The sequence below is a fragment of the Ochotona princeps genome, chromosome 4, assembly GCF_030435755.1.
Source record: "Ochotona princeps isolate mOchPri1 chromosome 4, mOchPri1.hap1, whole genome shotgun sequence".
Taxonomy (NCBI): domain Eukaryota; kingdom Metazoa; phylum Chordata; class Mammalia; order Lagomorpha; family Ochotonidae; genus Ochotona; species Ochotona princeps.
Window position 1 is genome coordinate 9,148,511 of NC_080835.1, and position 14,808 is coordinate 9,163,318.

The 14,808-nt window shown below is 54.8% G+C and overlaps 1 protein-coding gene across 1 annotated transcript; it reads right to left on the reverse strand.

Moving 5' to 3' along the window:
- Positions 1-2,645: 2,645 nt before the first annotated feature.
- Positions 2,646-14,779, reverse strand: TKFC (triokinase and FMN cyclase). The gene is given in 19 exon segments (XM_004599333.4): positions 2,646-3,124; positions 3,438-3,527; positions 3,618-3,651; positions 3,762-3,843; positions 3,846-3,864; positions 3,981-4,087; positions 4,764-4,901; positions 5,063-5,182; positions 5,424-5,540; positions 6,022-6,111; positions 6,194-6,278; positions 6,367-6,401; positions 6,903-6,992; positions 7,231-7,309; positions 9,059-9,240; positions 9,339-9,449; positions 10,073-10,262; positions 13,459-13,547; positions 14,691-14,779. Coding segments are annotated over 18 exon segments (1,734 nt in total). The 5' UTR covers positions 13,462-13,547; positions 14,691-14,779; the 3' UTR covers positions 2,646-2,962.
- Positions 14,780-14,808: the final 29 nt, after the last annotated feature.

The following is a 14,808-nucleotide window of genomic DNA, read 5'->3' on the forward strand; positions in this document are numbered from 1 at the left end:
CAATGCTTACTGGTATGTATGAGAGTTGAATGGGATGTGGGAAAGACTGGACCAGTCTGCTGCATACTGGCAAGCACAGCAATCAGGGCAGGGGGCGGGCCTGGTGGGGGGGGTTATTGTGGGTCGCTCTGACTGGGTTGCAGCTCCCGCTGGTTTACATGAAGGCTGAGTGTGTGATGGGCAGGACTGGGCTGGGCTCCAACACCCATTGGTTTGCGTAGGAGACAGGGCTAGAGACAAAACTGACCCAGTAGGCTGATATGGGTGATGGACTGAGCCGGACCCTATATTGGCAAGCACACAAGAATCAGGTCTGGGATCACCTCTTTGGGGATCCCCCCCAACTGAAGTGCTGGACTCAGAACTCCAACTATGGGGAGAATCAAAAGTTCCATGGTCTGACTGTGGAGTGCATGTGTCATAGCTGGGCTTCCTAGTGGCTCAGACGGAGCATTGGACAGCATATCCAGTTGCACATAGGAGATATGGCAGTCCATTGGAGCCTGCAGAGGACACCTGGTACCATAACAGGATGGAGGACAAAACAAATTACCCCATCCAAGAGCTGACAGTGAATATCTGGGCAAATAAAGACTCTAAGGTAGACTACGTCAGCCAGTGGATCATGGATTTCATCATATTTGGAGTGGTGAGATGGACAGCATTTCAGAACTATTGAACTACCAAAACCACTTGAGCAGGACCCTTGGAATATGCTCCTGGGACCCTGGGATAGCATTGGGTTGCTGTCTCCCATCCCAAGGTTCAGAGGCAGTTGGGAGGCTGGGTATGGCTTCTCCCCTTCTTCCTTCCTTCCCCCAGATATAGGAAGACAAAAAAAAAAAGGTAAAAACAATGATCTCATTCATTTTCCTCTAACTCTTGACCCTTTCCATATTAATCAACTATGTAAACATTATAAAAAACAAACAAACAAAAAAACCCAGGCCAGGCACAATGGCTTAGTGGCTAATCCATCTCCAAGTGTCAGGATACCATATGGTTGGCTACTTCATGTCCCTGCTGCTTCACTTCCCATCCAGCTCCCTGCTTATGGCCTGGCAAACTGGTAGACCTGGAAGAAGCTCCTGGCTTTGGATCAGCTCAGCTCTGGCCATTGTGGCCATCTGGGGAGTGAACCAGTGGTTCGAAGATTTCTGTCTCTCCTTACTGAAGATCTATTTTCCCAATAATTTTTTTTTTAAGTCCCTAATAAAATCCTTCCCTGACAAAATAACATCATGGTTAGATGAGCTCTGGGGCAACCTGGAAGAGCCCCAGAATAGCCTTGCCCCTCACAGAACCAGGGGAAGGCTAACCAAAAGGCACAAAAAAGCTCCATGATTGTCCACATAGAATCACAGGAGAGTCTCATGAATGTGGATGTGTGAACAGCTAATGACTGGGGTGGGTGTTCCAGTGCAGTGAGTCCAGCTGCTGTTTGTAACACCTGCTTCCCATATGGGAGTGCCAGTTTGAGTCCTGGCTACTCTCCATCCGTTTCAATTCCCTACTCCTGTGCCTGGGAAAGCAGTGGAAAATGCCTTGAGTGTGTGGGTCTTTGACACACACAGGGAAGACTGGAGTTCCTGGCTCCTGACTTCATTATTAACATGGAACTGGTTATTGGGAGCACCTGAGGAGTCAACCAGTGATGGAAAATCTTTCTCCCACTCCACCTTTTGAGTAGATGAAAATAAATATTATAAACATAATTTCTGTTAAAAAATAGTTACTATCTTTTGAGCACTTGTTTATCTTGTGAGGAAGAAACCTATAAATTAAAATCCAAGTCTAAGTGACTGGCCTGGGGTTACCCTGTCAGGCAGTGGTAGAGTTCAGATCCAAAGTGCACTCTCAGGCCAGTCCCCTCAGGTGCTGGGCAAGGGCACATTTGAGTGTTGATACTGCCCCGTGCTCGAGAACCTGCACTCTGGCTGATGGGCAGGGGGCTCTGGTGAGGGCAGCTCTATGGGGTGATAAGCTGTACGTGGCAACTGGTGCTAGTCATCCCCAATGCATGAACACTCAGACCACCCTAGGGATGCACCTTTATGGAGTCATGATTGCCTTTCATTCTGGTGACATCAGTACCATTCTGACTTGAGATTCCACAAGGCCAGAGTGCGCCTGAGTTCACAGCTGTTTAAAGCAGAACTGGATTCTCCATCATGTGCATGTGGTCTGAGTCCATGACCTGTGCCTTTTGCCACCCTTCTACACAGAGGAGGTGCCACCGAGCACTGTGCCATGTCCACCATGTACCAGGTACCATCAGTAACTGCTCTAGAAAAGAAGCTGGGGGCTGGCTTGGCTGCAGTTTCTGGTCTGTAACTGAGCCTTGGAATATGATTTCCTTTCCTTCTGGTGTCCCAAATTCGATTCCCAAAGGAGCACTGCATCTGTAATTGGGAGCCTTTGTGCCATTCTCACATGTGTCAGGTGTCTAAGGGAAGGAGGTCAGGAGTGGAGAACCCAGGAAAGCCAGCTGAGCAGAACCTGCTATCTGGGAACTCAGTGGGTGATTTACTTCCTGGTAGGAGCTAGGTCACGATCATTGCTGGCAGGCCTCACAGAAAGCAGCAGCTTTACGGCATCAACATGGTTTATTAGCTTTCTCCTCCACATTGAATCTGAATTCTCAGATTCAGGTGCAGAGGGCCCTTCACTGAAAATGCTTTGGAGTTTTAGGGCAAATTACCTTTGCAATATAATGGCTGTGCTTCAACTCAAGGAGGAAGAAAACGCCTTATCACTGAAGCCCACACCCAGGGCAGGGGGACTTAGGGACTCCATCCTTCTGCGGGAGGGAAATGGCAGAGCTGGAGAGGTAGGTGCCTGGCCCATTTTGCTGGCTGCAGTGCGGTTCTGCAGGCTTGGCGGAGGATTTCCTGCTGGACTTGGGAGGGTGACAGTGGCCACCTCGGCACCACTGTGAGAGGAGTTGAGGCCGAGGAGGACATCATGCATCCTGGCTCTGCAAGACCTCCAGGATGGCACGGAGGATAGCAGCTGCTGCCACGGCCCCGGGGTCCGGCTGCTCCAGACGCGCAGAGCTGATGTAACTGGCTCTTCCGGCTCCAGCTTCCATATTCTTGGTGGCCTCAGCTGCAGCTTCCGCACTCTGAGGGGGTGTGTGATGAGTGTAGCAGGTTCCAGCACAGGTCACTGGCCCCCTCATTTCTGCCTCCTTCATCTGTACTATCATGCCACCACTCACTCACTCACTACTAGCAGGAAAAGAGCTGTTGCGTACTGAGGCCTTCCTGTGTCTAGGTACTGTGCTGGGCTCTACAGATCTCCTTAGCCCCACAGACATTCATCTCCACTTGATCGGGGAGGCAGTTGGGGTTCAGGCACTTGCTCAGTCTTAGGGAGATACAAGCCTACTGACTCCAAGCCCCTCTCCCTAAGTGGTGGGGCCCAGCCTCACTCACCGTAACTGCTTTGGTCAGCACTTGGATTAGGTTTGCCCCTGGGTTCTTCCAGGCTTGGAACTCCTTTCGTGCTGCCCACAGAGAATCCAGCTGGAGAGTGAAGAAGCAGGGAGCTGAGGAGAGGCCCTGTGATAGAGGGCACAAAAGGGGGAGGGTTGGGGCTAACAACCAAGTACACACCATTGTCCGGTCGCCTGGCGCAGCCTGTCCATACCTGGCAGGGAGCGAGAACAGGCAAGGCTTACTTTGGGCAATCACTATGGGTGGGGACACTAACCACCTCCTCCAGTGCATGCCTGGGGGAAGCCCAGGGCCCTGGCTCACTTTTGCATGGCCTCCAGGCCGGCATCCATGGCAGCAGACCAGGCTGGGAGGTCAGTCTTGGCTTTGAGAGGCTGGGCAGCTGCGTCAGGAACAGGCCATAGAGCTGGGGAAGACCAGAACACAAAGGATGTGGATGGAGCTGGCCTGGGCCCTGGGCCCAGCCCTGGCAGGATCCCTCCCTGTCAGCCCTCTCCCCAGGAGGTTGCTGCTGACACTCACTGCCCCGGATGAGCCTCCCATCTTCTCCAGTAGCAGGACAGACAACTTGGAAAGAAGTTGAGCAGGGCTGGCAGGCAGAGGGCCCTCTTTCAGCCACCCTTGGATTGCTGCAGGCAGAGGGATGGGGAAGGTTTGGAGATGCTCCCTCTGCCTGAACCCCAGCACATCAACGTGATGCCAGTCAGAACAAATGAGGGCTTGGAACCAGAACGCCACTCCCAAGGCTCCCTTCCCATACTGACTGTGCAGTTTGAAGAGGGTTGGGGAAGGGACGTTGGGGATAACTCAGGAGTGAGGCCTGCCCTAAGCACTCTCGACCTGGCACTTCCTACCCTGCTTGCCTATTTCCTGCCCTTCCCCACTGGCTTCTCTGCACTAACATCCAGTGTGGTTCACTGAGATTTACTGGAATTTCAGCCTGCCTCATTTACTGCTTTATCTCGAGGGTTGAGAAGCAGAGCCTGGCCCTGGTGGGCACTAAAATACATTTTCTTGAATGAATGACCATTTTTCTAGTCTGCCTACATTTAGTCCTCACCGTAGAAGGTTTTGTTTTATTGTAAGATAGTCGCCTCCTACATCTGTAGTGTAACATACTCCTTTTCTTTAGGCAAACAGGTGAGGAGCTGCAGGGGTTTTGTGAATGACTTCATTCAGTCGGCAACCCCATGACAACATTCTGCATGTTTTGGAAATCATTTTGTTTCATGAAATACCAAAAATCCAAGGCCCAGGAGGCCATCCCAGTCCCTCTCTGGACGCCACTGGTGCCTGGGCACAAACCTCTGGCAGCGCGGCTGTGGGTGGTGCCACAGTCTCCATCGCCAGCAGCCCGGTCCAGGGCATTCAGGTGTTCCTCTAGCCCCAGGAGGGTAGTGCACACCCGTTCTAGCACGAGGCTCATCTGTTTGGAAGTTGCGCCTGGAAAGACAGGACAGTGGGCAAGAGGGCCGCCTGGCCCTTCTCACAAACTTGCATGTTGTGTGAGGTGAGTGCCAGGGCTCTGCACATCCCGCTGTGCACTCCTGTACCCTCTTGGCCACTGAAGATGCTCGCGCCCTCCCAATAGCAGGACCCAGTACCTCCTGCAGCATTGGAGTCAGGGGCTTCCTGGGGCTCGACAGGGGCTGCCCGGCTTCGCTTCTGCCCAGTCACAGAGACCTTGGCTACATTTGGCCAGGCTGCTGCGGTGGTCTCAGCATCTGGGCACAGTGAGGTAACTCTCAGACATGGCTGGCCAGCCAGGGACCGTGGTGAGATAGAGGGAGGGTCTGGGGAAGGGCCAGGCAGCTCTGAGGAGGGTCCTGTCACCAGCTTCTCTCTAGGCTGGGGAAGCCAGAAAGGGCCTCTTCACGGGGTATGTCTCTCTGATCATCCTGGTCCCTCTAAGTCTCCCCAGGGTCCTTACGGCAACACCAAATTCCCCACATGGATGACCCTCACCTATCAGTTTCAGGAGAGGCTCATCCACCAGCAGGAGGGTGAGAGAAACGCCGGGCATCTCCAGAGCTGACATGAAGGTGCCCACTAGGGCCCTGGCGATCTTCACCCCACGGCCCTCTGCAACACCAGAGCACAAAAGTCCATGAGCGACAGCTGGGAACTCCCTTGCTCCTATCCTGGGCACAGGCAAAGCACTTGTATGTTGGAAAAACAACAACTTTGGGAACAGGGCCTTGAGGACTGTAGGAGATGGCCTGGTTGTTCTCAGGGCAACCCCAAGATACCCCAAATCACCACATTCCCTGGAGGTGTCTCCACTTTAGGGACAGGTTCTAGGCACTGTGCTAACTATCTTAGCTATGCTTAATCTCATCTGCACCTCACATCAAGCCCTTGAAGCAGGAATTATTATTGCCCCCAGCTCATGGACAAGACAATAGAGGCCTAAGGTGCTCAGCAGAGGATGCATCCAGTCTCGACCTGGGGCTTGTCAGACAGCACAGCCCTCCTTCAGGGGCCGTCACAAGATCCTCCCCAGTTGCTTCCCTTATGTCTAATTCAAGTGGCTGGAGGGTTCCTGTCTCAGCATGGGGCTTACCAAGACAGCGGATGGCAGCATCGGCGATGATGCCCAGCTCCAGGAATGACAGGCCGCCCAAATTGTTGACCATCAGTAGCACTGAGGAGCCTGCGGGTAGCCATGACACCCTGGGTCAGACTTTCTGGGCAACCCTTGCCCGGGGCTGTAAGAGGGGTGGGATGCCACTTGCCTGACTGCAAAGGCACGTGCGATGCATTGGAGGTGCTTGTCATGTGGTCGAGCATGACCCTCACAATCTCATTGGTGCTTGCCATCTGTTGGAAGGACCCCAGGTGAGCTGTGTCTGGGCAGCCTGGGCCTGGGGCAGGCCCTGGGCAGGTCCAGTGCAGGGTGTCCACCTACCTTTATCCGGCGCACACCAGCCTCCCCATGAATCCCTATGGAGAGACATGGCCATTGCTGACCTGTTTAGGCCTAGGGCAATGTGTGCCCCATGTTTTTTTATCAAGGACTTGGTACTCAGCACTAGGCAAGATGCTGCTGATATGGGTGTGAGTAGGAATGGAGAGAATAATGAAAAATACCCATTGCCTACTGCCTAGAAGCTCATAGCTTGGAGGAAAAGACAGCCAGGGAGTGGAAGCAGCTAAGCAGAGGCAGCCATGGGGAGGCCCCAGCAGGATGGGACTTTGGAGCATATGGAAGTTTCTCTGCCTGGAAGCCCCAGGATGGCATGAGAAAAGGTGGGAACAAGGCTGGCATCCTGGTGTGGATGGTAAAACTGATGGACATCAGGCAGCTTGGCCCACTTAGAACATCTGGGCGACAACTCCAGGTGAGCTAAGGGCATAAGGCTGATGGCTGCCAGGGCCAGGGAGGTAGGCAGAACCCAAAGGAGGAGGCCAGGTACACTCAGGACAGGGTGCTCACAAACTTACCTAGGCCCAGCTCGACCTCGTCAGCTGCAAGCTCGAAGGTGGGTTTGGAGCCTGGGACACTACAGGAAGACAAGCTCACCCCTAGGGTACCTGGGGAAAATGAGGCACGAGAGGGAGGCTGTGTAGGTGTAGGAAGGGTGGGGCGGCTTGATTTCTTGCTCTAGGAAGGAGAGAGAAGCCCACCTGTGGTATCCAAGGCCACTGGGCCCTGGGAGCTTCCCCAGATATACCTTCCCCTAGCCCCTGGTGGGATAACCCGGAAAGCCCTTCACGCAGCCAGCAGGAACCCGCACTTACTCTGACCTTGCCATCCGAGTACCACACTCACCCATGGCCTTGGCGACCTCTCTCACCCGCTTGGTGATCTCCTCCAGCCCCACCCCTGCCTCAGCCAGGGCACCAGCTACCTGTAGCCACAGAGATGAGATTGGTAAGAAACGGGCTAAAAGATGGGCTAGGGATGGTCTCCATGATAGGAGGAGGGAATCCCTGAGGATTAAGGGTCATCACATTTGGGGCAGGAGGCTACTTGTTCTGTTCAAAATGTACCTACGTTCTTGGAATTTGCAAGAATTCTAGTGTTTGGAACCAGAGGAACTGGACAAGTGGGGTGTTGGGCCCTGACTTGCCAGTGTCACTGGGCAAGCTGGTGGTCAGTTTTCCCATTCCTAGTGCCTTCTTCTCCTACAACCTGGCTCACTTTGCTTATACCTCCATTATCTAGCCATCCCTCTAACCAACTGCTGCTAAGTGTCTAAGTCCCAGTCTGGGGAAGCAGTGTTGGAGTCCACCACAGAAGTCTACAAGGAGGAGCTCCCGGCCACTTAGGACTGGAAAGCTGGCTGGGCTGGGTTCCTACAGAATGCTGTGAGCCAGGTTACAGGAGTCCAGCACAGGGGAAGCAGCTTCCAGCCATAGCCATAGCAGAAACAAGAGATGGGCTACAATCCAGTGAGCATGGGATACGGCAATAATGGAGCAGGAGGGGAAGATTAGTGGGGAGGATGGAGGATGAAGCTAGAGTCAGGGAGATGTGGCAAGAGAGTGGAGGGTGCCTGGCCAAGAAGCTTGGGTTGAGTCTAGGGACCCAGGAACATTCAGTGGGCAAATGACCTTGTCAGTAACGTACTTTATTAATGTATTTGAAAGGTAAGTTAGACAGTGAGTGAGAGTTGTTCATCTGCAGGTTCACTCCCCAAATGGTTAGAGCTGGACTAGGCTGAAACCAGGAGCCCAAAACTTCATTTAGGTCTTCCATATTGGTGGCGGGGACCCCAGTACTCTGGTCATCTTCTGCTACTTTCCCAAGTGCAGCAACAAGGAGCTGGATTGGAAATGGAGCAGCCAGGACTGTTACCTATCGATGCTGGTGATACAGACACTGGCTTAACCTGTTGCACCATGATGAAACTCCCAGACACATACTTTTACAAGATAACTGGAATGCAGGGAATGCAAGGAACAGACTTGCGAGGCAGGAAGGCAGGAGGTGTGCAGGAGAGTGCAATGAGGAGGGAACTGTGGCCATCAGGGAAGGCACAGTTGAGCCCTGAACAAGGCAGGGACAGAGAGGGCAGGAGCTGAGAACATGTGTTATAAGCCATTTGACAATTGCCAGGAGGGGAGGCAGTGTTGTGGCGCCTCAGAGCACTGGTTGCAGTGTCGGCTGCCCTGCTTCCTGTCCAGCTGCTAAAAGCACCTGGGAGATCAGCAGAAGATGCTGGGGTCCTTGGCACCCACATGGGAGACTCAGATGAAGCTCTAGGTTTTGCTGGCTCTGGCCTGACGCAATCTTGACCACTGTGGTCATTATTTGAGGAGTGAACCAGTGAATAGAAGACCCTGTTCTCTATCTCGCCTGTCATTCTGTCTTTGAAATAAATAAATAAACATAAAAAGAAAAAAGTTGCCAGGAGAAGGTGACTCATGGCTATGGGGGATGGGGAAGGGAATAGATTGTGGGGGACACCCATCTCCTGGGCTTGGGGAACTGAGGGATGGTGGGGTCCAGCCGGGTCTGGGAGCACTGGATAGAGAGGAGCAGCCTCTTGGAGGGAGGGAGTGGCTAGAAAGCCCCTGGGTTCCGGTAAGGCCCTGACCAGGCTGGGAGGGCCGAGACCGCAGTGTCCGGGCTGGGGTGGGGTGTGGGGTGTCACCTTGTGGATGAGCACGGTGCCGCAGAGCCCCCGGCGGCCTGCCTTCTTCAGCACGGTGAAGGCGCTGTCATCCCCAATGATCACCATCTCCACGGCGATGCCCTCGGCCCGGGCCTGCTCCCGGGCCAGGCCAAAGTTGAGCCGGTCCCCAGTGTAATTCTTCACAATGAGGAGGGTCCCAGCTGCGGAAGCAGCCGGCAGGGCCCCGTCAGTGCCACCCCTGCTGCATCCCCTGTGTGCCCGTCTGCAGATGCCCCTCTTCCCCCTGTGTCTGTCTCACCTGTGCCAGCCTGGGCCACAGCCCTGATAGCTGCCAGGATGCTGCCCACGGCTGGGGAGGTGAATACAGCGCCAGCTATGACTCCTGTCAGCATCCCCTTCCCTATGAAACCTGAAGACAGATGGGGAGAGGATGTTGGGAGGGCACTGATGGTGTCTGCAGTCACTGGGTTTTCCCTAAGCCTGTCTATCTCCGCAGAGTAGGACACATTAGATCCACGGGTCCAGTTCAGTGCCAGGCAGAGTAGGCTCATTAAAGCTTGTTGAACAAATGATGGATTTGCTGCAGGGACAAAGGACGGGCATACACGCTGCAAGGCCTGGGCTCTGCCCTCCCCTGGCTGTTAAGCACGTCTTACACCCTGGGCTCCAGCAAGAAACAAGTTCTGTTTGTAGGAATCAGGGTAGGAATTCACAAAAGGACATGGCTTCAGGCTGGAAGAGTCAGTGAGGATGTCATGAAGGAGTGGGTCAGCTGGGACTGGACAACTGGGGAATCCATGGGGTCGCCAGGTCTCAGAGAGCAAACAGCCATGCTGCCCAATCTAGAGGGAGGTCCATGGAGATGCTGTGACCCACTCTAGGACAGAGCCTGAGGGAGTGGGGGAGTAAGGATGAGGCCCTGGCATCTGACTCTGCCCTGGGCTCTGTCCTGCACCTGATGCTTGCCCTATGGTTCTTCCAGCAGCCTGCATCTGCTGTCTGGCTTCCCCCACCTTACTTCAGGGTACTCACCTGCATGGGCAGGCTCATGACCCGAGCCCCCACCTGACAGCAGTGCCACCCGGCCCTTGAGGCTGTCTAGGTCAGAACGCAGGGCCACACGGTGACCCTGCAGAAGCTGCAGGTTGGGGTTGCAGGCCACCAGGCCAGCAAGGGCATCATCGGCACAGCCTGCCACGGAGTTCACCAGCTTCTTGGAGGCCTGCAGGAGAGGAGCAGGGAGAAGGTTAGGGGTGAGGTTGGCAGGGACAGACACCTCTCCCTGCCCTTTCATATTCACCCAGGAACTTCAAGGACACAGCAGTGCCTTGAGCTGGGTCACACTTTATCAGGTGGATTTTTCTGGAAGCTCTCTTCAGTTAAATTTTTATTCAGTTTTATTCCTCACTTATGCTTAATTTATGAAGAGTTTTTGCAGCATGGCTTCAGCTTATCCTGAAACAATGGGTTCAGTGAAACCAGGGGAAGTGAAGTCTTCTATTATAAAACATTTTAGGGGCTGGAGTGTTGGCTCAACTGGCTAGTCCTTCAGGCACTGGCATCTCATATGAGCGCAGATTCATGTTCCACTTCCTAACCTGCTCCACTTCTTAACCAGCTCCCTGCTGGTGGCCTGGGAAAGCAACAGAGGATGGTCCAAAGCATTGGGTCCCTGAACCCATGTAGGAGACCCACAAGAAGCTCCTGGCTTTGGATCAGCTCAGCTCTGGCTATTGCAGCCCTTTGGGGAGTGAACCAGCAAATAGAAGATCTTTCTGTGTTTTTTTCTCTGTAAATCTGCCTTTCTAATAAAAATAAATATTAAAACATTTTAATCAAGTTGGGGCTCAGTACTTTCTCCTGTCAAAGGAGAAGCTTCAAGTAGTGGCTCCTGTTTTGGGGGATATGGGGAGGGGGCCTGAGCATGCCCCACAACCAACTGCTTGGTGGGTCAGGCCTGGAGCTGGGCACTGCTTATAAAAAGTAACACAACACTGTTCCCACCCATTGTGGAGTGCACTGGGGTAGCACGGGGGGGGGGGGGGGGGAGGGTAACCAGAGAGGATTCCGGAAATCTGTGCAGGAGTAAGCAGGAGTTAGATTGACAAAAGGGGGTGAGGAGGAGGGATATAAACCCAGGCCCAGAGTGCGAAAGATCCTGATGGCCCCAGGAAGCAAGTCTGATACACTGGTGAGAAGCAGGAAGGAAGAGGGCAGGGCCTCTGCAGACGCAGGAGGAGCCTGGCCCCTGGCCAGCTTCAGGAGGGAGGTTGGAGCAGGCTGGCCTGAGAGCTGCAGCGAAGTGTGGCTGGGTGCAGCTGAGCTGATGTAGTGTCTATGTGTGCACGCACAGGAAGAAGTGAGCACTGTGCCAGCTTGGGTCCTGCAGTTGCAGGGGCCTGGGTTCAAATGCCATTCCTCTTAGCTCCTTAGCTGTGAGTAGGAGGGAAGACACACGGTTGTTCTGAGCTCAGTTCTTCCTCTGTGCAATGGGGATTTAGTAGGATAAAGCACAGGCCTGTGATACAGTATGAGCTCAATAAAAGGTACTACTCTCTTTTTGGAACAGGCTCAGAAAAGGTGGAGTCACTTGAACCCCTGTGGTGGGTTGGGCTTTAAGAGCCAGCAAGACTGGACCCAACAGGGACTCAGAGGGTGGGGCTACTAGTGCCACCTGGTGGCCTAAGGGTGGCAAGGCACCCTTCCTAAGTGGCCTGCCAGTGGCTGTTTGGTTCCTTTGATCTTTTTTTTTTTTTTTAAAGATTTCATTATCATTGGAAAGCCGGACACACAGAGAGGAGGAGAGACAGAGAGGAAGATCCTCCATCCGATGTTTCAGTCCCCAAGTGAGCCACAACGGGCCGGCGCTGCGCCGATCCGATGCCGGGAACCAGGAACCTCCTCCAGGTCTCCCACGCGGGTGCAGTGTCCCAAGGCTTTGGGCCGTCCTCAACTGCCTTCCCAGGCCACAAGCAGGGAGCTGGTTGAGAAGTGGAACCGCCGGGACCAGAACCGGCGCCCATATGGGACCCCGGGGCGCCCAAGGCGAGGACCCTAGCCGCCAGGCCACGCCGCCGGGCCCAGGTTCCTTTGATCTTGATGCCTGCCTGCTGGCTTTCCTTGGGTCTGGTCGGGACCTGGACCAAGTCACCTGCTGCAGAATGTGGCTAACCTGTCGAGAATGTCTCATTTTATCTTCCTAATAAGCCCATAGAGGACGAATTCACCAACTGAGGAAATTGAAACATAGTTAAGTGACTTTGCAAGCAAGCAGCCAGGTGTGTCAACCTCATGGATGGCTCAATTCTGGGCCCAGTGTGGTTGCCTAGCGGCTAACGTCCTTGCCTAGCATGCACCCAGATCCCATATGGGTGCCAGTTCATGTCCTGGCTGCGCTACTTCCCATCCAGCTCCCTGTTTATGGCCTGGGAAAGCAATAGAGGACTGCCCAAAACCTTGGGACTCTGCACCTGTGTAAGAGACCTGGAAGAAGCTCCTGGCTCCTGACCAGCTTGGCATGTGCCACTGTGGCCATTCAGAGAGCGAACCAGCAGATGGAAGATCTTTCCTCTCTGTCTCTCCTTCTGTGGATGTGGCAGAGGTCTTGTCCTAGGAAGGTCACGGGTTTGGTGGGTCTCGGAGGCCACAGGCATGTGAGCTGCTTTCAACTCCAAGCTCAGGGTCGAGCAGGGCCAAGCTCTAACACTGTGCTCTACTCAGCCTGATGACATGCCACGCCCTGGACAATCCCTACACCAGGGCCCAGGAGGACTCAGGGGCCACGTGGCCTGAGGGGATGCAAAGAAGAGGTAATCAGGCATTGTGCAAGGGCCCTGGGAATCTGGTCTGATGGGCCTTGCACAGGCACCAGCAGGAAGCCTCTGTCTGGCTCATTTACAGAAAAAGAGGTGCAGAGAGGTCACACGCACAAGTGGTTGGGAGCCGGCTCAGCTCATCACTGCACTTACAGTGGCTTGATTTGGTTGAGATCAGTTTAAGTGCAGCCTACGGGCAAAGCCCAAAGGCCTGGTAAGTCTCCTGCACCGTGAATTCTCACTCCAGGCTCAGAAGAGGTGTCCGGTCTTTCCTCAGGGTGGTCCAGTGTCCATCCCAGAACAAGTGACCATTCATGTTGTGACTGAAATGCATGAGCCAGGCTGGACCAGAGGCACTGCAGCCAAATGTACAGGCTGTGGCCCCAGGCCTGGCTGAGGCCAGTGGCTTCCAGAACACAGAGGAAGGCAGACTTTCAGACAGCCCAGCTGAATGGCCTTTAGACTCTCTGAACCCCAGGAGGCAGCAGCACCTCTGGCTCATGGTATAAGAACTCCAGCATGCCCATGGCTGAGTTGTCTCTACTCACTGAAGGCCATGGGGTCTCTCCCCTGCCCTGTCCTCCAGGCCCCCCATCGACTCACCATGGTGGGCAGGCTCTGCGTTCAAGCCTTTGCACTGAAGGGCGTGAGGCTGGATGACACGCTGGCTGCTCCTCGGGCGGCAGCAGCACCTGCAGCGGTAAGCAGGCACTTGACGCTGACTGGCACAGTCACCCTTCCAGCGCCCTAGTCATTAGGGAGCTGGCCCAGACTTCGATCCAAGTCCAAACTCTAGTACGTGGGCTGAGGATGGAGAAGAGTGTGGGGCTGACCAAGGTTCAGGCCTGCACTTGGCTGCCACGAGGCAGATCAATCCATTCTGGGCACAGGGCCAGCTGCATGCCCACGAGTGGTGCCCACCTCATCACCCAGGAGCAAAGTTATCCACAGGGTACCTCCACATCCTACACAGACTTCATTTAGGGAGGTGCAGTTAGGACAATTGCCCCCCACTTGCCCTCACTGGCCATGGCTGCACACCCAGGACAGTCAGCTGTGATGACCCCATCTTCCTTCTGGGAAAGAGAGCTCTTGTTCAGGGACTAAACCCCCGCCCCAGGTCCAGCCTTCGGATTCTGGGTTTTTCTCCCAAATTAGGCAAAGTCCCTGCTTGCCGGGAATCCCAGGACACCACAAAGGCATTATATTTTAGCTCCCCTGGCTTCGGCCTGGCTCAGGGGCGCCTCATCCCGGGTTTTGGCTCTCTGGGTGTGGCTAGGGGCCTGTCTCCTGCCTGCACTTCATGGGGGGAACTTGGAGTAAACAAGTTTCCCTTTCTGCCCAGCACGGCTAGGCTCCTCCCTGAAATGCCACAGCGCCACGTGGTCTCCCCTGAGGCTCCTCAGGAACCTGTCCCACACGGGGTGGCCTGCAGGCCTGACTGGAGAATTCGGCTTTTGTGTGCTGATGTGTACAGCCTGGGCGACACCACACAAATGACCTCACTGGCCCTTCAAAGTCTGAAGAATTAAACTCAAGGGGAGAGGCGAGCATTGGGGGGACAAGGAAGACACAAGCCGCCGGGGGAGGGGGCACAGCTGGGAGAGTTGGGAAAGCAAGGCTCTCCGGGGTGCATAAATCATTTTCGCCTCCCTCCCTTCTCGGGGCCTCTTTCTGGAAGGCTCTTGGAAGCAAAGGAAGGGGCAGAGTCTGGGGGGCCGGCGGGCGAGCTCCGAAGGCGCAGCACCCCCTCCCCCCCGGGCGCCCGCCAACAGTAACCTCAAGAGCGTCCGCCGCGGCTGCACAACAAGCCCCCTCCCACCCCAAAGGCGCACCCTCATCCGGGTACTCCGGGCTCTGGCGGTAACGGACGGGGCGGGAGTTCGGGGCGGGGCCTCGCCGGGTTGGCTGCCTCGGGCTCCGCGAGTCCTCCAAGAGGCCAGGTGAGGCCGT